Below are 25,108 nucleotides of genomic sequence, written 5' to 3' on the forward strand. Positions count from 1 at the left end.
TAGGCTGAAGATTATTTATTTACACATAGATATCTAGTTGTTCTAGCACCATTTGTGAAAAAGGCTCTTCTTTCTCCACTGAATTGCCTTTGCACCTCTGTTGAAAATCAATCATCTATATATATGGAGGTCTATTGGGGGGTTCTCTATGCTGTTCCAGTAGTTTATTTGTCTATGTTTACACATTGTCTTGATTATTATAGTTTTCAATGTTTGAGGTCATTCAGTTAGTCCTCCAGTTCAGAGTTGTTCTGGCTGTTTTTTAGGTTCTTTGCACTTCCATTAAGAACTTTAAAATCAGTTTGTCAATTTCTATCCTCAAAAAAAAAAAAAAAGGCTGGAATTTTTATTGAGATGCATTGAACCTACAGAATAATTTGAGATTAATTTATATTTTAATAATTTCAATCCATGAACATAGATTTCTCCATTTAAGTAGGTATTCTTTAATTTTTCTCAGAAATGTTTTGTAATTTACAGTGTACAGGTCTTACTGATATTTGTCAGATTGATCCCTAAGGATTTCACAGTTTTTATACTATTGTAAAGAGTATTCTTTTTTATTTTTATTTTAATTGCCCATTGCCAGTATATAGATACAACAGGTTTCTGTACATTGATTTTTTATACCACAATGTTGCTAAAACTCACTTAATTTTAGTAGTTTTATAGACCACATTGAATTTCACACATAGATGATCATGTCATTTGTAAATAAAAAGTTTTAGTTTTTCCCTTTCTAATCTGAAAGGCTTTTATTTATTTTTCATGCCTAATTGCACTGGCTAATACCTCAGATACAATTTTTTTTTCTTTTGAGGGCCACCCCTGTTGCATATGAAAGTTCCTGGGCTGGGGTCAAATCAGAGCTGCTGCTGCCAGCCTACCCTACAACTTGTGGCAAGGCCAGATCACTTAACCCACAGAGCAAGGCCAGGGATCGAATCTACATCCTCACAGATATAATGTCAGGTTCTCAGCCTGCTGAGCCACAATGGGAACTCCTCAGATAAGATGCTGAAAAGATGTGGTGAGAATCATAATACCTGTCTTATTCCTGATCTTAAGGAGAAAGCATTTAGTCGTTCACAATTAAGTATGACATTAGTTGTAGGTTCTTCATAAATGCCTTTTATAAGATCAACGAAGTTCTCTTAAATTTCTAGTTTGCTCAGAGTTTTAACAGAATTGAATGTTGGATTTTGCCAAATGCTTTTCCCTGCAACGCAATCATGTTTTCTTATTTTTAAGTCTGTAGTCATGGTGAATTACATCATTTGAATTTTGAGTGCTTAAATCAATCTTGCATAATTGTGTTAAACCCTGCCACTTCCCTCCCCAGTTATAATGAAGTATTCTTTTTATATGCTGTTTCTAATATAGTGTTGAGGTTTTTTTATGTGTCTGTGTTTATGAAGAACATCAATTTTGTTTTCTTGTAATGTTTTTGTCAGTTTTACTATTAGGATAATACTAGTTTCATAGAACAATAAAACCAGACCATAGAAGAATGCTCTCTTCAATGTTCTGGAAGACTCTGTGGAAAATTGATAATATTTCTTCCTGAAGTATATGGCAGAATTCAACAACAAAACCATCTGGACTGGAATTGTCCCTCCCACAGGTAATTTTTAACTATAAATTCAACTTCTTTACTAGATATAGGACTATTTATGTTTTCTATTTCTTCTAAAGTGTGTTTTAGTAGTTTGCGTCCTTCAAGCAATTTGTCCATTTCACCTTGCTTGTCAAATTTGTTGACATAAAGTTTTTCACAATACCCCCTTATTATTCTTTCACTATCTATAGAATCTGTACTGATGTCACTTTTCTCATTCCTAATGCTAGTAATTTGTTTTTTCTCTTCTCTTCCTCTCTCTCTCTCCTTCCTTTTCTTTTTTTCTGATCAGTCTATCTAGAGGTTTATTAATTCTATCTTCACAAAGAGCCAACTTTTGGTTTCATTTATTTTGTGTTCTCTATTTCTTTGTTTCCACTCTGATCTTTAGTATTTATTTTCTTCTACTTATTTTGGATTTAATTTCCTCTTCTATTTCTAGTTTCTTAGGAGGAAGGTGAGGTAATTGATCTGAGAACTTTCTGTCTCTCTAAGAGGCAATGGAACTTGAAGTCACATAGCCATCAATCTTTGTAACTTTCTGGCTGCCTGACCTAAACAACCTGTCTGAACTCAGTTTTCTCATTTGAAAAATGATAATAATACCAAACATCTGATAAGAACTTTCTATGTGCCAGGCACTAAGTACTACCCCAGTGCCAGCTCTGCTAAACCTCACTAAAATGCTACAGTATAGAAGCCTAGGGGCAATCTGAGATACAAAGAGATTGAGTACCTTAGCAAAAGAGAAAGTTGACTTTTACCTTGTATACTTCAGTGCTGTTTACATCTTTACCATCAGAAAATTCATATTCTCATTACCTGAGGAATGTATTTACTTTAAGAAGTCACTGGAAGCCCTTGCTTTTGTGCTCTAGGTGACTAGAGAGTCTGTGTCTGATGTCAATGGGGCCTGACTCCATAAATTTTCTGGGCCTCATGTCATCGAGCCAGACCCAGACCCTGGGCTCCAGCTGTGAGGAGGGAAAGGGGAGGAAATTCACAGGGATGGAGCACTTGTTGTCCCTAAAGCACCTAATTGGGCTTTAGTGAACTGGACCTTGATTCTTCATCACACAGATGGAAAATTCATTTAATTCAAGGGCACCTAGATAGTGAGCAGAGGAGCTGATGAGTTTGAACCTCACTCCTCTCCCCCTGCTACAGGCTAACTTCTCCCCTGAGGAAGTCAAAGCAACTGGGGCCCACCTGGCTGGAATGTCTGCTCAATTGTTCCAATCCCCAGGCCAGTGAGGGCTCCAGCCCCTGTTTCCTTCAGGGAAAACCAGTTCACTTTCCACAAACCAGCCTAGATGGAAAGTGGGAGCTGTGGCCCAGAAATAGTCCCCTCCACCACCAGGCCTGGAATGCCAGCACCCCCACCGAGCCAAACACTCACACCCTCCTGAGCCCTCTGCACAGGCCCGATGACAGTTTCTATTGCCAAGTCCCATTCCTGGAGGAAGGCAGAAACCTCCAACCATTGGTGGCAAAGGGCTTGAGGGTTAGGACTAGCACTGAAAGTACCTCCTGCCCACAGGCACCAGTGTACAGAGCTGGCCTAGGGGCTGTGGGACACACATCTGCCCCATCTGCCATCCACACCACCCCCCCACACACACACTTCCAACCTCCTCCATTAAAAAATAGGTAACACAACACTCGCTCATTGTTCCCCTTGTCTGGTACATTGACGATCTCATTTAATTTTCTGACAATGATGTAAGATAGGTACAAGTGTTATTCTCCATTTGACAGATGAAGAAACTGAGGGTCAGAGTGGTCTAGTGAAGGAAGTAGTAAAGACAGAAGTTGAACCCCTCTGGGCCTCTAACCACAAGGAGCACAGAGGGAACCAGGTGTCTGGAGTATGGAAGCTATAGGAGAGCTGCAACTTGCCAGGTCTAGGACTCTCTCAACACCTGGCTCTTCCCTCTCAGGGAAGCAGCAGGTGGCCTCATTTCTGAAACATCCATTTTCTACTGTCCATAGACACTCTCCCCTGATTTCTTTCTTTTCTTTTTTTTTTTATTTTAGGTCCATAAGTGTGGCATATGGAAGCTCCCAGGCTAGGGGTTGAATCAGAGCTGCAGCTGCCGGCCTGCACCACAGACACAGCAACACTAGCTCTGAGCTGCATCTGAGACCTATACCACAGCTCACAGCAATGCCAGATCCTTAACCCACTGAGCAAGGCCAGCAATGGAACCTGCATCCTCACAAATACTAGTCAGTTTCGTTTCCACTGAGCCACAAAGGGAATTCCCCCCTGATTTCCTAATGTCTCAAGTCCACTGACCCCTGCTGGCACTTTTCAAGGATCCATTCCCCTCCTCTGAAAAGAGAGGTGGGTATACAAAGTTATTTCTGTAATATTCTGTGTTCTGGAAACCCATTTCTCAAACTAGACACATTGTCTTTTCTCTCTCTCTCTCTCACAGACATACACACACACACACACACACACTCTCTCACACACACACACATTTTCACTTCATTCCATATGCTGCACTGAATATACAACCTTGTACACCCCTGACATTGAAACTGCATTAGCTCCAATAGCACCACCACCATTTAGGACCAGAAAGTACATTGTGTGGGGCTATGTAGGGGAGGGGCATTGGATGTTCAGCAGCATCCCCAGCCTCTACTCCCTGGATGCCACTCACACTCCTCCCACTCCTGTTGTGACAATCAGAAGCATCTCCAGACATAAGCCAATGTCCCACTAACAACCACTGCCCTACAGGATAAAGTCCAAACTGCTAACTCAGTTTTCCAGACCCCTCATTTTTGCCCACAAACTTACCTAACCTTATTTCCCATGACTCCCAGTTTCAGATCCTTGACGCTTTCCAACACTTAAGCTGTTTCCCTCCTGGAATGGCCTTGTCTCCATCTACCCAAATCTTCCCTGCCTCTCAAATTCCAGTGTGGATCCACAGGATGCCTTCCCATGATTGACCCCACACTCCCCGCCTCCCCATCAGCCTAAACTATGCCCTTAATTATCCTCTGTGTCACCATCCTACCCCCCACCCCCAAGCAGGCAATACATTCCCTGGGAGTGAGACAGGGTGTGGTGTAAAACTGGCTTTCCAGAATGAAAAGCCCCAGCGTGCAGCCCTTGCTGATTTCCATGATGTAAATACTCCTCCATGGTCCATTTCTAGCTACCAAAGTGCTGTCACTAAACATGGCATTGGGAGAAAGTGGGCCAGTGGCTCTCATGAGCCTGTAAACATCGGCTCCAGGTCACCACACACATCTTCCCTCACTGCCCCCATCCCCACAGCAAATGTGGGACCAAAGAAGCCTTGCTGTGCTGGTGCCTGTGCCCTCTGCAGTAACTGGACAGGCTGGGGCAGTGCCCATGGTTACAGACTGGCTTTGTAGCCAGGGCCTCTGTCCACCAGAGACATCACCAAAGAAGACAAAAGGGATATCCAAGGTAGCCCCTGTCTCCAAGCCCCTGACACACCTTCCCATCCTGCACATCTGACACTTACTCTGATGTCCCCTCCCGCACAGGCTGACTAACAGAAGTCCTCAGGAAGATTTCACCTTGAGCTGCCCTAGGCCCTCCAGTGAAATCTCACGCCACCTTAGAAGGAGGCAAATTTATTGATCTTTCTTGGTGACTGTTAGGAAGATTCATAGCTGGCCACAGACGACATTCATCTGCGCCTCTGACTTTAATTATCGCAGGCACCTGAGATGTGTGTACACGTGTATGCTTGCGCACGTGTGTGTGTGTGTGAGTGTGCGTGTGTGTGTGCCTCCAGATCTCTGCTCTTTTTATTTCTGCTACATCTGACCCATGTCATACAACAGGCATCAGCTCAGTGCCTCCTCTGTGCTCCTAGCTCCCTCAGTGTGGCTCCTCTGGGAGGTCCCTGTTCCCAACTGGGTGGTCTCGCCCCCAAGATCATCTCCCCCATTTGTCCCTTCAGCCCTGGGTGTTCCAGTGCCTTCTTAAAGCCATTAGTCTGGGTTTCTTCTACCTCACCTGTCTCATTCCTGGAGACACCAGTCAGTAGCTCCCTTGATAAATTCCCTCCCCTGAAGGATGTGGGATGGGCTGTTTCCCTGATTGCATCCCAACTGATACATCCTGTGTAGCTGGGACATAAGGAGTTGTGAGGGAATGATGAGAGATGAAGCTGGAGAAGGAGTGGGACAAGGGACAGACTTTGAGGCCCATAGGCTCCCAGCAAGGATTTGAACTCTATCCTTGGGGAAAAGGGGGACCATTGCCCGCCTTTAAGCAGGGCTCTGAGTTTAAGGAAGGTGACTTTGATAACAGAGGGAAGAATGAATAAATGGCTTCCAAAAAGTATGACATGCAAATGCACAGCACACCACACACACACACACACACACACACACACACACAGAGGCTCCCAAGAGACTACTCTTTTTTTCCAAAACCCTTACAAAGCAGAGTAGACAAAAGGTGGAAATGACCCAAATGTCCATCAATAGATGAACAGATTAACAAAATGTGGTTATACACATAAAATGGAACATTATCTAGCCTTAAAAAGGAAAGAAATCTTGACACATGCCATGATATGGACAAGCCTCAACAACACTGCTACAAAGTAAGCCAGTCACAAAAGGACAAACACTGTATGATGCCTCACTTATGTGAGGTCCCTAGGGCAGTCAAATTCATAGGGACAGAAGGCAGAAGGGTGGTGACCAGGGGCCAAGGGGAAGGGGGAGGGAGTTAGTGTCTAATGGGTACAGAGTTCCAATTGCACAAGATGAAAAGGGCTCTGAACACAGATGGTGGCAATGGTTGCCCTTCAGTGAGAATGTGCCAAATGCCACTGAGCTGTGCACTGGAAATGGCTAAAATGGTCAACTTTATGTTGTATAGATTTTATCACAATAGAAAAAAGCTAGAAAGCAAGACAAGATGTTTCCATTGTACAAGCAGACTCCAGTCGATGTCACAAGGACCCACGGGTGACATCCCTTCATACCTACATGTGTGGTAATGCCACAGAGCCCTGAAGGTCCCCAGTAACAAAATCCATACAGGCCACACAATGAGGGTACAGCCTCCAGAACAGGTTTCTGAGTTCCAGTCCTAAGCCTGTGCTGTGTGTAGGTCCCTCTGTAATCGGTGCCTGTGAGGGGCCCAAGTGTTTTGTCAGGAGGATGGAGTCTGGTGGATGAGAGGCGGGAGGATGCAGAAAGATCAGAACAGCCAGAAAAGGTCTCGCAGCCCCCAGGGCCCCCCATGCTACAGCATCTCCTGACCCAAGGACCACCCGTCCCACCCCTTCGTCTCCCTCCTCAGGCCAGGGGAACACAAATATCTATCATTTGGAGCAGTGGAGAGGCAGGCAGGAGAGTGAGGATTTCAGACTAATATTGACACCTACAGCTAAAACCTCTCCCAGCCTCAGTTTCCTAGACTGGCTGGTGTGCCAGTGCTGACCTGCTAAGTGGCTGCTCAGACTGAGAAAAGGACGCATAGCTGCCCAGCACAGGCTAAATGCACCAGAAGCGTCCTAGCCCCTTCCTTCTGGAGAAACAATGCAGGGTGCATCACTCTGTTTATGATCCATAAGCTAAGCGCAACCCAATGGCCCCTAGGAAGCCTGCAGGCCTGGGGAGATGAGGCAGAGAACTCTCATGCAGAACTGTGCTTAATAATGATGCTTCTCTTCATCTCAGGCGGATGAGGGACAAGGACCCTCCCTGCCTCAGTGGCTCCAGGGACTCCCTGAGAGATGGGAGCAGTCCCTTCAATTCAGACCAGCTCTGATAATTGGAAGGTTCCTGATTTCCTGTACCACCTCCCCCTGGATGCAGTTCTGGTGCCACTTGGAGCAGGCCGGCGCCCTCGGCTCACCTCAGCCTCCCCCAAGTCCCAGAAATGTCAGCTGCTTCTCCTGAGACCTCAGGGTCCCCTCTCCATCCCAACAGAGAGACGTAATGCCTTCAGAGCAGGTCCTACCACAGGAGCCCCTGCTCCGCTGCCCACCCCCAACGAGCTGCCACCAACTCAGCTCTCACATCTTTTCTCACAAGAGCTGATGCTGACCTAAGAGCACCCCTGTTCCATCTCATCTGCTTCTCTGATTTTGGATTTTGTCCCTGACTTTCTGCCTAATCACACTTCTCAGCAACTTGGTATCCAAGAAACCTATCTTCCTCCAAACCATTAAAAACAAAAAAAAAAAAAAAAACAGGGACCAGAACAGGGTCTGTTCTCCTCTAAAATACTTCTCTTCCTGCCTGCCTTATTTTTGGTACCTGGCACTTCAGCACTATCTTTCTAGCTTCCTAAATGGAAAACATAGAGTCCCCCGTAACTCAGCAACTCTACTTTCTAGCAACCCAGCGCATAGAAATACTTAGGCACATGCACAAAAGCTGTGCCATCAACGGTGTGCTTTATATGCTGCTTGTAAGAGCAAAATTGCCAGAAACCACCCCGAGGAGGAAATGGCTCAATAAACCTCACCCTGCAGGTCATTGTGCAGCAGGTTAAGAACAAGGTAGCAACAAGGAGGCTGACATGGAGTGAAGGCTCTGAGGCACCTCAAGTAAAAAGCATGGCACAAAGCTTTTGGAAAGCTCTGTGTATGTGCACGTGAATGTCTGCACATGTGTACGTACATATGATGAGCCCAGGCAAGGGCTTTACTTAGCTTGAAAGAGGAACTCCAGGAAGGGAGCATAAAGGGTATCTATGGTTCTCACCCTAAATGCTTATATCATTTACCCTTTTTTTTTTTTCACAAGACATTCATTTCATGCATTACAATATTAAAAAATACTTTCAAAGAAAAACCAACAAAGAAAACAGAATGATCTACCCTTCCCTGTTTCCCTACTGCCTTTAGAATAGTCAGCCCCTCCGCCACCTGGGCCTGGTGCTCTGCATCCCAGTCCCTGATCCCAGAGACTAGATTCCGGCAGCCAGGCATAATTTCCTCCAGCTCTCAGAACACCCTTTCTCTCCCCGCTGGGCCCCCACACCTGCCCACCTTGCCCTCCCCTCTGCTTAGCCCTCCTCACTCCATCAGGACTCAGCTCTGTTCCAAAAAGCCTCCCCAGGCTCTGCCACGCAGGCTGAGCTCCCTGCTGAGGCTCCAGTGACCCTCCCAGCAAGGCCTCCATCATGACCCTCTTCCCCACTGGAGGCAGTTACCACTGGGGCCAAGGGGGCATAGGCCACACCTTCCTTGCTCACCTCCAATCCCCCAACACAGCCCCTGGAAGCCCAAGGGTGTCTGGCTGATGGGACTGGACTGAGTAGATAAAGGATGCCTTGCTCAGTGGGCAACAATGTTGCCAGAATGGGACACCATGGGATCCATGAAGACTAGCCTGAAGGAAGCTCTCGTGGGGGCAGTCCAACCCCCCACCCTCCGGGAATGGGGAGTTCCAGGCCGGGACCACCCTCTGCACTCAGCAAACTGTGAGTGACATGCAAACAAAATCCATCTCTGCATTTGATTTAAAGTTGAGCCAGAATTACTCTCCATTCTGTTCTCCGTGTCTCCTGCACAGAGTCAGTCCCTCTGGGGGAATTCTTTGAAGTTGTGGAGAAGCCTGGTCCCTCTGAGGAGCAAGCTGCCCTGTTTCTTTCTTCCGGAGGATGCGGACGCCTGGCAAGCTACGACTTCCTCCCCACTTCCCGCCTGCCAGGGGAACATGATCACAGTGGTCCTTGCCACCCTCGCAGCCATCGCAGCCACTGTGGCCCTGTCTTGATTTTCTGAGTGCCGCTGCCTCATTAGAAGTCTCTGCAAACCCTCTCTGGATGTGTGCAGGAGATAAACAGATGAGCAAACAGGCAGACTAGGCATCCCAAAACAATTAAACCAAAAACAAAGACAGTATGTGGAGGATCCCACGCTGGACCAAGAGGGGTTGGGGCGGGGAGCAGGCAAGCCCTCACAGCTACCGTGCCAGGTGGATCCGAGGCTAACTTTCAGCAGGGGACTGGGTCAACAGAGACTTGGAGAGGAGACCTAACGCCACTTATAAGGAAAGGGGCCATGTCAGTGCCACCCCTGTCTTCTGGATCCAAGTACCACTCTTAGAGCTTCCAGTGGGAAACATGGGATGGGCAGCTGCCCCTCAAATCAAAACTACTAGGTTTCTTATGAAAAAGAACTACCCACACAAGGTACAAGCAATTTCATCCTTGTCCCATCCCAGGATGATGCAACCAAGATCAGGCTTCTGTTCTAAAGCATCTCACCAGACAGGCGAGTCCCCATGGGAGGGCAAGCCTTGATGCTCTTGGAATGGATTTACAGTGAGATCCTGCTGTGTAGCATTGAGAACTATGTCTGGATACTTATATCACAACACAACAATGGGAGGAAAAAGTATGTATACATGTATGTGTAACGGTCTCATGCTGTACAGTGGAAAAAATAAATAAATAAAATTTGTTTTCAAAAAAATAATAAAATATAAAACAATAAAAACCCATAGAGGTGTGCCCATAGTGGCCCAGCAGGGTAAGAACCTGACACTGCCTCCATGAGGATGTGGGTTTGATCCCTGACCTCGTTCAGTGGGTTAAGGATCCGGCATTGCCACAAGCTACAGCATAGATCGCAGATGCAGCTCAGAGCCAGTGCTGCTGTGGCTGTGGTGTAGGCTGGCAGCTGCAGCTCCAATTCAACCCCTTGCCTGGTAACTTCCATATGCTGTGGTGTGGCTATAAAAAGAAAAAAAAAATCAAAACAGTTTGCTGTATAGCAGAAATTAACACAACATTGTAAATCAACTATACTTAAGATTAATTGATTAATTAATTAAAGAATTAATAACCCCTTCAGAGCAGGGGTTATTTAAAATAAAACAAAAAACCCAAGGCCTCTCAAGGCCAAGGTGGAAGAGGGGATGGTTTAGGCTTCTGGGCTCTGTGATGACAGGACAGCACCACAGGTACCGAAAGGGAGTCCCAACAATAAGAAATGGTCTGGACAACAGGGAGCACAGTGGCTCTAAGAGCTATCATTTCATTTCATTTCACTCTCCCAAAAGCCCTCTGAGGTAGGCATTTTTCTTATCCCCACTATCAAAATGAGAAAACCAGGGGTGAAAAAGATGAGTCAATGGGCCCAGAAACAAGCAAGAAAAAAACTGAGGCAGGAACAGAGCCCAAGTTCTCCAACATGCACAGCCACAAAACCTCAGCGGCCATCACTGCCCTCACACTGTGATATAAACATTCATTTCATGTTTATTCCTCCTGTGAAACTGGGGAGAACTTTCTCAAGGGCTGGGCCCATCTGAACTCCCCTCAGGCCCTGGCCCTGGATACACAGGCACTCCCTCCACATTTGCCGAGAAGGAAGGTGCAGACAGAAACTCAGTGGGCTGAACACTGGTGGGAGAAGAGGAGGACGAGGCTTTGCCTGATCTTTGGACTTCACAGAAGTTGTTCTAATTAGGAATCTCATATAAAGAAACAAATGCAGAGTTCCGTCGTGGCTCAGCAGTAACGAACCCGACTGGTATCCATGAGGATTCAGGGTTTGATCCCTGGCCTCACTCAGTAGGTTAAGGATTTGGCATTGCCACGAGCTGTGATGAAGGTCACAGATGAGGCTTGGATCCCGAGTTGTTGTGGTTGTGGTGTAGGCCGGCAGCTGTAGCTCTGATTAGACCCCTAGACTGGGAACTTCCATATGCTGGAGGTGTGACCCTAAAAAGACAGACAGACAGACAGAGAGACAAAGATTTCCTGAAATAATAGAAAGACAATGAAATGCCCCCAGATGTAGATTCATTCATTCATATATTGAATATTTACCGAGTACCTACTATGTTCCAGGTGCTGTTCTAAATGTTGGGTGTGCAGCATCATTTAAAAAGACATACAAAAATCCCTGCTTGTGTGGAACTCACATTCCAGTTAGGAGAAGACAAAAATCAAAAAATAAGTAAATGGGAGTGAATTCAATGAAAAATATAAGGCAAAGAAGGGGAAAGAGGGTGCCAGGAAGAAGAAGAGTTCCATTCCTTCAAGGAGGTGGTGAAAAAAGGCCTCTTGGGGCAGAAGGAACTGAAGCAAAGCCTTGAAGGTGAGGAACCAGCCTGCAGATATCTATGAGAAGAGTGTCCCAGCACAAAGGTCCTGAGGCTGGCCTGCCCCTGGCCCATTCATGAAGCAGCAAGGAGCTGGAGGTGGGGCGGACAGGGGGAGGCAAGGCGGTGGGCAAGGCATGGAGGCCCACAGCTGTTACTCCAATGTAGAGTGGAAAGTTCCAGTGGCCACAATGGAAATAAGGATTTATATCTGAGGTTCCCGCACAACCCTTCACAGGGAAACATCTTTGAGGGCTCCTGGAGTCTTTCTGCTTCCCACAACTCTCCAGGAGAAGGATATTCCTAAAGCTGTTTCAGAGATGCTTATCACAAGATAAGCAAGACCCAGATCCTAGTTGCTGAGGAAACAGGAAAAGAAACCCACTTCCCAGGCCTCCAAAAAGGTTTCTTCAGAGCTGGGTAGCATCAGCTCAGATCTCTGTAAGAAGCAAAAGAAAACCTTTAAATCATAAGGCTCTCAACCAGCTATAGCACTGAACACATGCTTGACCAGGATCTGCCAGCAGCCTAGGAAGGAAGTGCTGTGATGATACCCATCCTACAGGTCAGGAAAGCCAAGGCTCTGACAGGTACCCATAGCTCACCCAGGATGCCGTAAGCAATGGGGCAGGGACTTGAATGTAATTCTTTTCTGAAGCTGGAGCCCATGCTCATAGCTACCCAAATGCCCCCTCTCAAGGAGGTGCCAGGCATTGCTTGGCAAGGGAAGAGGAGCCATCTCAGGCTAGTGAGCAGACGGTCAGGGCTCTCATCCCGGCTGGAGACGGGTTCAGCCCAATCGCCAGCCACAGCTGCCAAAGGGCTTCCCTGGCTCCTCCCACCACTCCCCAGCCTTCCACTCCTCCCCATCCTCTCCCTGTTTTCCTGCCAGACACACTGACAAGTCAGGTCCCTGAGAACCCTCCTAGGAGCAGAGGATGCTTCATGCAGGCTCCAGGCAAACAGCATTGCTCTCAGGGCCTATGGCTTTCAGGCTAGTGCTGAAGTGACTGGGTCCGGGAGTGGGGCGGGGGGAGGGCGAGGGGGGGATGGGCGGCACTGAGCTATAATTTTCTCTCTTCACAGCAAAGACATTCCATACCTGGCAACATTCTGCACTTCAACTGAGGTGGTAGTTACACTGGTGCATACGTTTGTCAAAACCCATCAAACAGTACACGTCTAATGAGCATATTTTACTGCACGCCAATTATGCCTCAATATAGTTCATTTCAAAAAATGAAGGCACTCTCCTGGCATTGCTGGATTCTAGTAGGAAAGAGCCATGTTCTCCCTGATTTGGGGGGAGGGTGTTCGAAGATGGCTCAATTGAGACAATGAAAAGAATGCAATATCTCGTTTCACTAGGAGAGGAGGGAGAGATCCCATTTGTTTTGTTTCGTTTTGTTTTGTTTCGTCTTTTTTTTTCTAGGGCTGTACCTGCGGCATATGGAGGTTCCCAGGCTAGGGATCCAATCAAAGCTGTAGTCACCGGCCTACACCACAGCCACAGCAACGTGGGATCCGAGCCGCGTCTGCGACCTACACCACAGCTCATGGCAACGCCGGATCCTTAGCCCACTGAGCGAGGACGGGATCAAACCCAAAACCTCATGGTTCCTAGTCAGATTCACTAACCACTGAGCCACCATGGGAACTCCGAGGGGATCCCATGTGAATCAATGGTCCTCCCAGATGTTTGGGGCCACATCATGCAGTGTCCTTCCTGAAATTCTGTGATTTAACAACAAAACCCATTTCCTTTTATGTGCTAGGGCTGAGGAAGTCTGGAGAAGCAGGGTCAGCACAGGAGGGGTTGGTCAACCAGGCCACATTTATCTTCCGAGAGACAGGTGTAGGTCTGGCCAAGTTCCTGCTGTGGCAACTCTCCTGGGCCCCAGCAGCACGACGGGCCATGTGTGGGAGCTGGGACAGCCTTCCTGCTCTTCATCCACGCCTGCATCAGGCGTCTCCTCACATCCCAGACACACCATGGAATCTGACGGAAGGGTGAGGGAACTTCAGAGATAATGAACTTTAATCTTCTGGCGAACACTACAATTAACGTGCCCTGAAGTACAGTTGCTTTGTAATTAGATGGAAAAACAAAACCCAAAACACTCATCCCGGTAAAGTTATTGTCGAACTTCTTGGTAGATTTCCTAGCAATTAAACTCATTTACTCATTTCATCTGGAAAAAGTATTTATTACTTCAATTTAAACTAATGCCGTAATGATACGATGGGTGTTATTAATGAGAACACTCACCATCACAATTCAGTCATCTGACTTCCTATGCCGGGGGCCAGAAAGGAGACTTCATTGGCAAGAAATATTGGTTACAACAGCATTTGTCCTAATAATTCTCTTTCTTATGAGGAGTTTCACGCCAGAAGGACTCGGAGGTGAGGTTCAACAGCCACAGATATTTGCCATGAAATCCAGTCAGGTTTTCCAGCTCAGAAGGGGTGATGGTTCACCAGAGCCACCTGTGACCATGCAGTGAGCCTGTGGGGACATCCAGCAGCTCAGCCCTGCCACCAGGGAGGCTTGGAGTGTCCCCTGCAGGTGAGAGAGTTGACTTCAAGCTCTCTCTCTGTTTCCCCAGGCACCAAGAATGCAGTCAAGATGTGTCCTGGGCCAGAAAACAAGCCATAACAGAGATACACCAGCTCAGAGGCTAAGGGAGAATGGACAGCAAAGGGGCCACCACTGGACACAGTTCCTAAGCAAGGAAGTCTTGCTGGGCACTTCCAGACACTGTGCTAAGCCCTTGGCATGTATTCATGCATTAACCCCACACATCAAGCACACCAGGCAAGGATAATTCTCTTATCCCCACTTTACGAGTGAAGAAATTGTGGCACAGAGAGACTGAGCAACTTGCTCAGTGCCACACAGCTATAGAAGCAGAGCTGATATTCAACCCAGGCAGACCATCCTCAAGCCCATGTCTGTAACCACTACACTCAAATAACCCTGAGCCAGGGTGGAGGGGCAAACAGGCAGAGCCTTGTGCCAAGACTCTACCAAGCCCTGTGCCCATCCAGCCCTGGGCCGGGGAGTAGGGGGTGGAGGTTGCTGACCAGTGCCACTCCTGGCTCCCACACATGATTTGTTGTTATCATATAGACCACTTGCCATGTACCAGGAACTCTGCTGGGTGTTTTACTCTAGAGCTCAGAAATTTCCATCCCTGCTCCTTAGATGAGGAAGCAGAGGCTCAGAGAAGTCATCATGGACAGGCCGTAAGTAGGAGGGAAGGGTGGCAGGCAATGCACACTCTTTTTTATGTACTTAATTTCTGTACTTGACACAAGACCTTAAAGGTATTTAAAACATGCAGTGAAAGGCACAACAGTGTAAATCAACTATACTTTAATAAAAATACATATACAAGAAAAATACATGCAATGAAAAATATATCTCCCATCCCCATCCCAAGTCACTGCGCATTTCCCTCCTTAACACAGACTGTGGGTCTGTACTCAGCTACACATGCACGAGAGCTTGCTTTTACACAGAGCAACACTCACACCACTGTTCTCACTTTGTTATTGTGAGCTAACAGCAACATGTGTTGGAACTATGGCCTCTTAGTTCATAAAGAACCACAGATTTCCATTAAATGTATGTATCATAATATGTTTAACCAATTCACTGAAGAGCTTCATTCAGGTTGTTGTAAATATCCTCTGTTACCAACAATGCTACAATAAATCCTTGTGCATTAAGAGACTACCTGCAATGGGGGTTCCCGCTGTGGCTCAGCGGGTTACAAACCTGACTAGTATCCATGAGGATGAGGGCTCAGTCCCTGGTCTCGCTCAGTGGGTTAAGGATCCAGTGTTGCCCTGAGATGTGGTATAGGTAGCAGACAAGGCTCAGATCCTGTATTTGCTGTGGATGTGGCATAGGCTAGCGGCTATAGCTCCAATTCAACCCCTAGCCTGGGAACCTCTATATGCCTCACACACAGCCCCTAAAAATACCAAAAAAAAAAAAAAAAAAAAAGAGAGAGAGAGAGTCTACCTGCATTGTTTGTTCCCCACAGCTTTGCCACAAGGACCAAGAGGCTGTGGGCAGGCTGTGATACCTGGGCTTTGGGAATCAGGCATGGCCAACCCCCTACCCACCAGCCACATGACCTGGGGCATCCCTTTACTTTGCTGAGCCAGTTCCCTCATCCATAAAACAAGGGGAGTATAAACCCATCTCAAAGTGTTGCTGTGAGGATGACGTGAGCTGCTGCTATAGCGCTTGAACAGTGCCCATCTCTGAGTGAGGGCTAAAGAGATGTGAGCCATCACTCACTGACACCTGGGCCACCTGGGTCACCTGGGGAGTTTAGGCCCTGCCTCTAGCTTGGACTCTGAGTCTGGGGTTTGTCCTCAATCACTCACAGCTCTCCTTTGTGCATTAGTTTCCTCCCTTTCCTAGGCAGCAAATGAGTCTGGACATAGGCACTAGAAGGACAGGAGCCTCTGGAGATGAAGGGCCCATGTCTGTCCTCAGGTCTCTGGACTGAGCATGAAGGACAGGACTCACAGGCACCAACTGAGGTAGCAAGATGTGGCTCCTGAGGATTTCTAGAGATTCTGAGCCTGTCGGTGAGGCCAATAAGGTCTGTCCCAGGGCTTTAGCCTCACCCATGGCCACTGCCCACAATCCAGCCATATGACCTTTTCGTGTCCAGCCTGCTTTTCCCTCTGCCTAAGATACTCTTTCTCCCTGCCCCCATGCCCTTTGCTTGTCTATATCCTACTAGTCCTTTAGACCCTTGCTTACATACCACCAGGAAGCCCTCTCTAACCACCATGCCGCAGGCTCTGCAATCACCACCAAGAATAAGATCAGCCCTGTAATTCATGGCAGAGCAGAAGCATATCAGGGAGGAATGTTGGGCCCCAGCTGCGTGGACAGCTGGTCTAGGACTGAGATCCAGGCACACCCGGCGCCCAGATCCAGCTGTGGACGCATGGCAGGAGGACACCTGCTCTCAGTACAGAGAGTAAGGTTCCAGTAGGAGAACATCTTTATGCCATTTGGATAGGGAAGGGCCTCTTAAATGAGACAGGAAATAGAGCTACTTGTCTAAAAGATGAATGTTTGACAACAATACAATATAGAATGTGAATTAAGACAACTAACATCTCTAACTTACGAAAGAAAAGGCTCAATTTTAAAAATGGGCAAAAAATTAAAAACTATAAAAGGTGTTTCATAGAAAAGCAAAAATATAGTGCATAAAGATATGAAAGGGCCTCAATCTCATGACAATGTAAATTAAAATCATAGTTAAGATACCATTTCACAAGAAAATTTTAAAATGAAACACAATACTATGAGGTTGGGGGGGGCTTCAAGAACTCTCATACATTGCAGATAGCACAGAAAATAGAGACAAATGCTTTGGAAAACAATTTGGAATCACCTAATAAAGTGAAAATACATAGACCCAAGTCCAGCAATTCTGCTCCTTGAGGTAGATCCTCAAAAAATTCTTGCACATGAACACCAAAAGACAAAAATCTTCTAATCAGTATTATTTGTAAAAGCTAAAAACCTGGAAACAACTCAAATGCCCAGAGTAACAAAATGGGTAATAAATCAAGTGATACTTTGCAGCAGTAAAAACGGATTGAATACACCTACCTGCATCAAATGAACAGATCTCAAAACCTAATATTGAATCAAAAAAGCAACAGCAAAGTGTGCAGAAGTGTTATTGCCTGTATTTAAGGTGCACGAATAGGCCAAACTAAGCAATACCTATTTTAAGATCCAGACTTGCTTGATAAACTATAAAGAGAAGCAAGGAACTAGTTAGAATACAACTAAGATAGTGGTTATGTTCTCTAGGTAGGAGAGGACATGATAGATATAGAACACTCAAGGGCTCCTATACCTTTTTTAAACTGACCATGGGAGTTCACTTTATCATCATTCTTTTAATTTGATGTATACTATGGAAACATGTGTAACTCTTAACTTTTTGATATAATTTACAAACAAGCTCAAATAAGAAATGGCCATACATTTAGAGCCCCAAGCTGTTGCTTTTTGTGGAATCCCAGATCTCAATGCATCTTAAAACCTGCAAGCTGGCCCAGAGGCCAAGAGGGACCACCACGCCCCAGAAATGCTACTATGGAGGAGAGACCCCTGGGGTCCTGACCTCACATCCCCATCCCGCGTAACTTTAGCCAAGATACTCCAGCCATCTGTCTCTTCATCTAAAATGAGTACCTAGCAAAATAGCTGTGCATGGCGGGACTCCATGAATATGCGTTGAATGAGTGAGTCAGTGATTTCTAAGATCCCATCATAAATACACTCTTCATCCAAATGTGTTCACTAGGGAGGAATTGTGGCTGCAGCTTCTAGCACACCCTCCCCAACACACACATGAATATCCCAGAATTTGAAGTGGCAAGTCAGAAAGTTCTCTCTTCTGTTCAATCCAAACTTTTGGTATTTTAATGTTACAGATTTTTCTCTCCCAAATGTCAGCTTCTCTTTTATTTTTCCTTTCGCTGTCACAACAAGCATACAAGTATTTTCGATGGAATTTTACCAAATGGCACATCTTGCATTTTGTAAACCTTATATATACAAACTCCTCTCCCAACATTTTGCCAAGTTTTATCTTAGAACTTGCTTTTGCCTCTCTGACCCTTGACTTTGGACTCAAATGCCCAGTCCTCAGGCTCCACCCAAGGCAGGGCAGTCCTTTGTTTAAATAGAGCCTGAGGGACAAATAAGGAAGGATCAGAGCTCACCTAGCAAGGATGGGATCTTACATATGATATTCACCAATGTGACTGACTACACAAACTTGGGACATGCCAAGTCCAGTCCACACACCCTCCTCCCTGGCATCAACTCTGACCGGCTGGGGATGGGATAAGACAGTTGAGCTTAGCAAGCCCCAGATTAAAGAAATAGGATGGTGCCCTGGCTAAGTGCATGGGCATCAAAGTCATAAAGAATCTCTCTGAGCCTCATGCTCTTCATCTGTAAAATGCAGCAATAAATCCCACCTCAGAGAGTTACTGAATGGTTTAAATAAAATAATATATGTAAAGATACACACAGATCAGTATCAAAAAAAAAAAGTCACTATATCCCCAAACCACTTCTGTTTGACTTTGGAAGGAATGAAACAGTCTTTACACTCAATTTGCTTTTTAATTGGGCTTGTCACAGCTACTGCTGCAGTGGTCGGGTGAGGAAAGGCCCTGAGGAGTTGTGGAGGCATTTGTCTTGGGCGTATCAGCTATGTAAATCCACACAAAGCCCTTGGACAAGCCCCAGCCAAGTGGAAGGAGCACCCACACCCCGCATTCTTAGAGCAGCATCATACAGCATGTGGGCTTCCACCACCACGGATCACCTAACATGCTAAAATAGGCCAAAAGTTGGGCTGTGCAAGAGGAGCACGACCAAAACAAGTAGCAGGAATTGGGGTGGTTAGCATTTCATAGAGAATGTTTTGGGGTAGAAACCTGGCCTCAAAGGCTGTCAGGTCAGGGATCAATGCAAAAGCAGGAGGTTCTGCACAGAACCCAATGGAAGAGCACTGGCCTCCAGACAGGCTAAAAGCCATATGCATTAGCACCTTGGACAGTGACAGGCAAGCATAAGGAAGCTCTGAGATGCTTGATTTGCCCCCACCTTCCATACCAGAATCAGCAAACAGGGCAGGTAGTTGCCAGCCCCTCCTCTACAGCATGATGCTTCATGGAGCAATCACTATTTGCTATTTCTATTTCTATTGCTGAGCCCACATGCATCCTCAGAATCCTCCTCAACACAGCATTCAAGGCTCAAGCAACTGCCTGCAGTGGTCCATTGGAGAAAAGCTACTGGTTGCTTTGTGTTTTTATGGGCCAATCTGGCTGAAAGCTAATTTCAACCCTACCAAAGGTAACAAAGGTTTCCATGTCAGAAAAGAGGGGCACATCTTTCGGTTTGCTTGGAGGGTCTGCAAACCAAAAGATGGGAGAGGAGAGAAGAGGGGCAAGGGAGAATGTCTACAGAATGAAACCTCTGCCTCCTCGCTCACCTCCCCTACCTCAGCAGTCAGACTATGCAGTGCCCTAGTCCTTCTCCCCATTTCTCCTTTGTCTTACATGCAAGTTGTTTGAAATGTCCATGTCCTCATAAATAAGTTAGACATTCATTCATATAGTGTCAGTTTCTTAGGCCCTACTCTGTGCCAGCCACCATGCTAAGCAGCAGAGACTCAGCAGGGAAGGGCACAGGGCCTGTTCTCCTGGAGCTGACAGTCTGGGTGGGAGCGAGTGTTCATCAAGCATTAGCCCTCAAGTGTCCAGACAGGCTGAGAGGAGGCTGAGGGGAGGAGGCATGTGTCCAGGCTTCCAGGAGCAGGTAAGCAAGGAACCAGCTCTTTGGGAAAGGGAGGAGTTTGCAAACTGGTGGAAATCAGGTGCCTTTCCTTGAGGACTTTGATCCTTGAGCCAAGTGGGATAAGGGATGTAATAAGAGGAAAACAGTTTGAGCAAGTGCCATCAAGTATCATTCAGTCTACAAGAATTACAGGATCCCAGAGGGGGTAGCCAGGCTGGAGAGCAGATACATGCCTCCTATGGCTGAGGTTCTCACCAAAGCTACCTCAAAGGCCTTAGGGAGAACCAAGGTGTGAAGAGTTTCTATAGGCCAGAGAAGAAGGGGAGCAAAGAAGCCAGGGGAAGTGAAGTAGGAAGATCCTGTAGATCCTGGACCACAGCATCCTTCAGCCTTGGCAGTGTCCACACCTCCCCATAGGACCCAGCCTCCGAGTAGACTCCACGTCAGGGTTGAACCAATAACACAAAGGGTTCTCAGAGAAAGGGCTGGGCCCCTGAGAGATGCTATGGTCCCCAACTCCTTCCCAGGGTCAGGGATTGAGTGAGTGTGGGAGGGGGAAGCCAGGTCCTGGACAGAGTCCAGTTCAAGGGCCTAGAGCCTCTAGCCACCCTTGTCCCCCTCAACACATCATCTCTGTTTCAGCACAGTGACTGTTTGCTCTTTCAATTCCTCCTGGAAGACTCCAAACAGCATATTTGCTAAAGAGCTGAGGACAACATTCCCATCTGAGAGAAGCAGAGTATTTAGGCAAATGCAAACATATGCTGGTTTCTCTTCTTAGTTACATTCTTGGCAAAGGAATTATTTCACCAAGGGAAAAATGGGATTTTCAAGGGTCCACCCCATTCTATCCTGGCCCAGCTATGCAGCTGCTGACCCTCACTAACTACTCCCCCACCCTTTAAAGACACATGATGTAAGTGACTGTGGGTATAAAAGGGTAGTACCAGGATCCTTGCAAGGTAAGTGCTCTTCATTGCATTGCGGTGGTCACGTGAATCCATATGTGATAAAACTGCACAGAAGTGAATGCACACACCGAAGGGTGTGTAAACTGGTGAATATGTGCAAGGCATATGGACCGTGTCAAGGTCAAATCCTGCTTCTGATATGGTATGACAGTTAGGCAAGACATAGGGGCACACGAGATTTCTGTATTATTTCTCACAATTGCATGTGAATCTCAATTATCTCAAAATAAAAAGTTAAAAAAAAAAACCATAACATAGAAACTGCTTTATCTTGGGATCAGAACCAGTCTGTTTTTTCAAAGAAGCCTTAAAAAAACCTGAAGCTATTTCTTCAAAGCCCATTTTTCTGGTTTCCTAACAAGTAAATTATGTTTTGTTTTGTGTTTTTTTCATATAGGAAGTATTCAAAGAAGACCAGTCCAGCCGTGCCCAGTGTCCCCAGACCCACATGACCCCATCCTGGCTCGCTGACACTTAAGGTGTCTCCCCCCTGACTTTTATCCCCACTTGAAACCCTGAAACTGAGGGCAGATCAGGGTAGAGGGAGGCAAGGAGCTGGAGAGGCTGGGAGAACGTCCAGTGAGAGAACATTTTGCAGCAGAGGCTTCCGGGAGGACCCAGGCTGGCAGGCCTCCACCACTGCCTGTGTGCGGCCCTTTGGATCCCTGCCAGCAATTTATTAATATTTTATTGAAAACTCTAAGATGACTCAAACTTCAGCTGTCATGATAAGGTGTTGTTGCTAGGCAACTTTGGTGCCTGTCTACAGATCTGTTTTCAGAGCTTTTCCCCCATTCACGAAGCTCAAGGTGGGGCCCTACCATCCAGAGACTCGCTCGGCTCAGAACACCAACCCCTGTTCACACCAGCCCGCCCCAAGACCCTTGGCCACCACAGGGGATGGTCAGGCTCGCAGGTCTCCCAGTGCCCAGCCATGCCCCCACAGGAACCCCAGAGCAGCTCCTGCCCCCAACTCACCATACTCGCTGTCATAGAACATGACGAACTTCTGCCAGCGCAGCTCTGTCACCAGCCTGAGCATGACGTCATTGAGGCGCACAGGTGGTCTGGAGGCCAGCGTGTAGGCCTCCCCGTCAGGACTGGGGTTCAGGTGGCAGGCGGTGCGTGGAGAGCCCCCTGGGTTTCGCTGGACAAAGAGGTGTGGGATGTGCATTGCGTCTGTGAGAGACTGCAGGGCGTTGGCGGATGCGCAACCCGTGGATGTGACCAAGGCCAAAATCCCCTGGGTCATGAGGTCACAGGCTGAAAGAGAGGAGAGAGAGAGGGAGGGGTCAGCATGGGGGCAATGCTGCCCTGGCTTCAAACTGTGCAGCTCAGGCTGGGCAGCCCATGCCTGGGGTTCCAAGAAACACTGCCTCCCTCCAGGGACCAAGGACCCATGCTGGGCCAGGCCAGAGGCTGGGCTCACAGGCACAGCCTCACTGATGCCCCAGTGAGCCTGTCAGCTGGATGTTCTTATGCCCATTCAACCAAGAGAAAACAGAGGGCAAGAGAGGCAAAATCAGTTGTCCCAAGCTACTCGAGCATGAGCCTAGAACAGGGATCTGACCCACATCTGCTTGAGACATCCACCAGTGCTCCTAAAGTAGCCATCCTGTTTCCCCCCTGGGCTGTGACCCCCTTAAGAGCTGCAAACTCATTTGTTGATCCATGTATCCCCAAGGCCAAGCCACAGGCCACACCTACACTGTGTGCTCTACCATTGATCACTGGACAAAACTGATTGGCAGCTGAAGGGGATGAATTTCATTGGGAAGCCAGGGAGACACTGACCCTGGAGGACCCAGCCTGTAGGCACTAAATCCCAGAAACCCTGGGTCTTCTGGCCAAGCCCACTTGATTCATATCATAAAAATACTAGGTCACGCCCCAGAGGAAGCGTTCAGTTCCAGAAGTCCAGGATTATTCAAAAGCCACTTGACAGTAACAAAGGAGGATGTTCCCGCAGCTGGGGCAGTGACCACGGGTGGGGAGGAAGAACAGGATGAGGCGTCAACCACCATTTCTAAGGTGGCTGCACTCAGGGATCGTCTTTTGAAGTCATGCAGCAACCATGCGTTCCAGTAACCCCTCTTAGCCACACACGCCTTTTTGGAACATCAGACCAATTAATAGAAAGATGCACCTCCCAACACTGCAACCCACCACCCCAGTTTTGAAGCAAACATTTATTAATAATGCTTTATGTGACGGCAGGAATGTGGGAAAGCAGATGCAGTTTCAAAACACAGCCTGTGAATGTCAGCAGGCCATCTGCTGCCGACGGCAGACTTTTGAACAACTTTGACAATGCGGTTCTTTCGGTTGAGAACACTTGGGTTTATGTAATGCCCGAGATGGAGACGGAGACAAGGCGGAGGAAGCCCAAGGAGGCTGGGGAGGCCTGGGAAGAGGAAGACACCACCAAGGATTCAAACACCAAAGGCCAGCCGCTCCCACACAGGGACGCGCGCCTTGCACATTCCTAAGCTTTGGCAGGAGGATAATTTAAACGCCCACAATTCTCCCTGCTAAACCCTCAGCCTCCAAACACAAGGCAGAGGGAGAGGGCAGTCAAACAAGAGATCCTCTGAAGTCTCTCCTGAAAATCACGCAGCCACCCAAATGCTCTGGCTCCTCCCATTCAGGCTCCGGGGCCAAGTTCACTCTGGAACTGAAATCCAATAGTGTAATGCTCCTGTTTAAAGCCCTTTGGTGGCTCCCTGGAGCCTTGGGGATAGAGTCAAACTCCTTCGGATAGTCTTGCAGGCTCCTAGATGCCTGCAACCTCGGGCTCCTCACACACCCCTGCCCAGTGCATTCCAGGCAGCTGCCCACCTTGACACCACTCGAGCTCATCACATGTCCTGTTGTTTTCTGAACCTTCACACCACTCTTGCTTCAAGACTCAGACTCTACAACCCCAGACTGGCTAAGGACTCTCTCTCACATGCTTCATCTGCATCTCGCCCTTCCCCATCACAACACTGTGCATTGCTTATGTAACTGTTTCTCTCTCCTCCTTGCCCTCAAGCTCCAGTGGGACAAGGGCGATGCCCATTCTGCTCGCCAACCTTTCCCAGACACACAATGTGCCTGGTACACAGCAGTCAGTAAAGACAAGGACAAGTATATCATAAGCCTTGACATTTCATGCCCTCTGGTCAATAATTCCACTTGGGGCATCTATCCACATCATAAAAATGGCCTTCAATCCAAAAACATTCAGAGGATATTTATCCAGGCTCTTGATATACTGCTAGCGACCTAAAAGATGCAAAGAGGCGAGTGACATAAAAGTCTTCTATTTGTTGAAAGATGAGCAGCCTTTAAACCTATTTATGAAGATACTACAGTAACATGGGAAAGAACGTGTCATAAAAAGTTATATGAAAGTAATACAAAATTGTATGTATTTTATGATATCGATTAAATAAAACTTAACACACATGAAAGACCAGAAGGAAATATTGCAAAATGTTAAAAGTGGCTGCATTTTAGAAGAGGCCTCGATGTGGTTTTCCTTCTTTTCCATATTTTTGCCAAAATTTCACGTTGTGAACAGATAATTCCTTTACACAAGGAAAATAATCCTCCAATAATGAATAGGTATGGAATCATGCAGGAGGAGGGACTGTTTTGTGAGAGTTTTCTCTGTTCCAAATATCCTGTCAAGTACTTCTTATGTATGAGTTTGCATTATTCTCATGACATCGCTGTACAGCAGGCATCACTGTGTCTATTTCCCAGATAACAAGATGTGAGGTCGCACAACCGATAAGGGCTGAACTAAGACGCCTCCTAGTCTAAAAATGCTTCTGAGAGGTGACTAAGTGACAAAACCAGGGCATGACATCTTACACTCGCCAGGATTACAACTAGGTAGGAAGCAGGCTTATGAAGAAGACAAGGGAAAATACTAAAAGCCAAGGCCTGGGATGATGAATGGATTTTTCTTTCTTCTCTTGTACATATTCTCTTTGATGCCAACACACTGAATTTATACTTTTAAAAGGTAATCTCACAAAATACACTATACATCGCTGTGGTATGAAATTGCCCTAG

General features: G+C 46.9%; 1 protein-coding gene across 4 annotated transcripts in view; it reads right to left on the reverse strand.

Annotated features, from left to right (window-relative positions):
- Nucleotides 1–25,108, reverse strand: part of GRID1 (glutamate ionotropic receptor delta type subunit 1) — a 688,013-nt gene that overhangs the window by 531,021 nt on the left and 131,884 nt on the right. For all 4 annotated transcript variants that reach the window (XM_084996422.1, XM_084996423.1, XM_013983389.3 and 1 more), the window contains exon 3: nt 22,022–22,306. In XM_084996422.1, coding sequence (XP_084852548.1) covers nt 22,022–22,306 — 285 coding nt within the window. The remainder of the gene's footprint in view (nt 1–22,021; nt 22,307–25,108) is intronic.

The sequence above is a fragment of the Sus scrofa genome, chromosome 14 (genome assembly GCF_054392235.1).
Source record: "Sus scrofa isolate SSC_HxYL_T2T_F1_AM1 chromosome 14, Sscrofa_HxYL_maternal_Yorkshire_Landrace_v2.0, whole genome shotgun sequence".
Classification (NCBI taxonomy): domain Eukaryota; kingdom Metazoa; phylum Chordata; class Mammalia; order Artiodactyla; family Suidae; genus Sus; species Sus scrofa.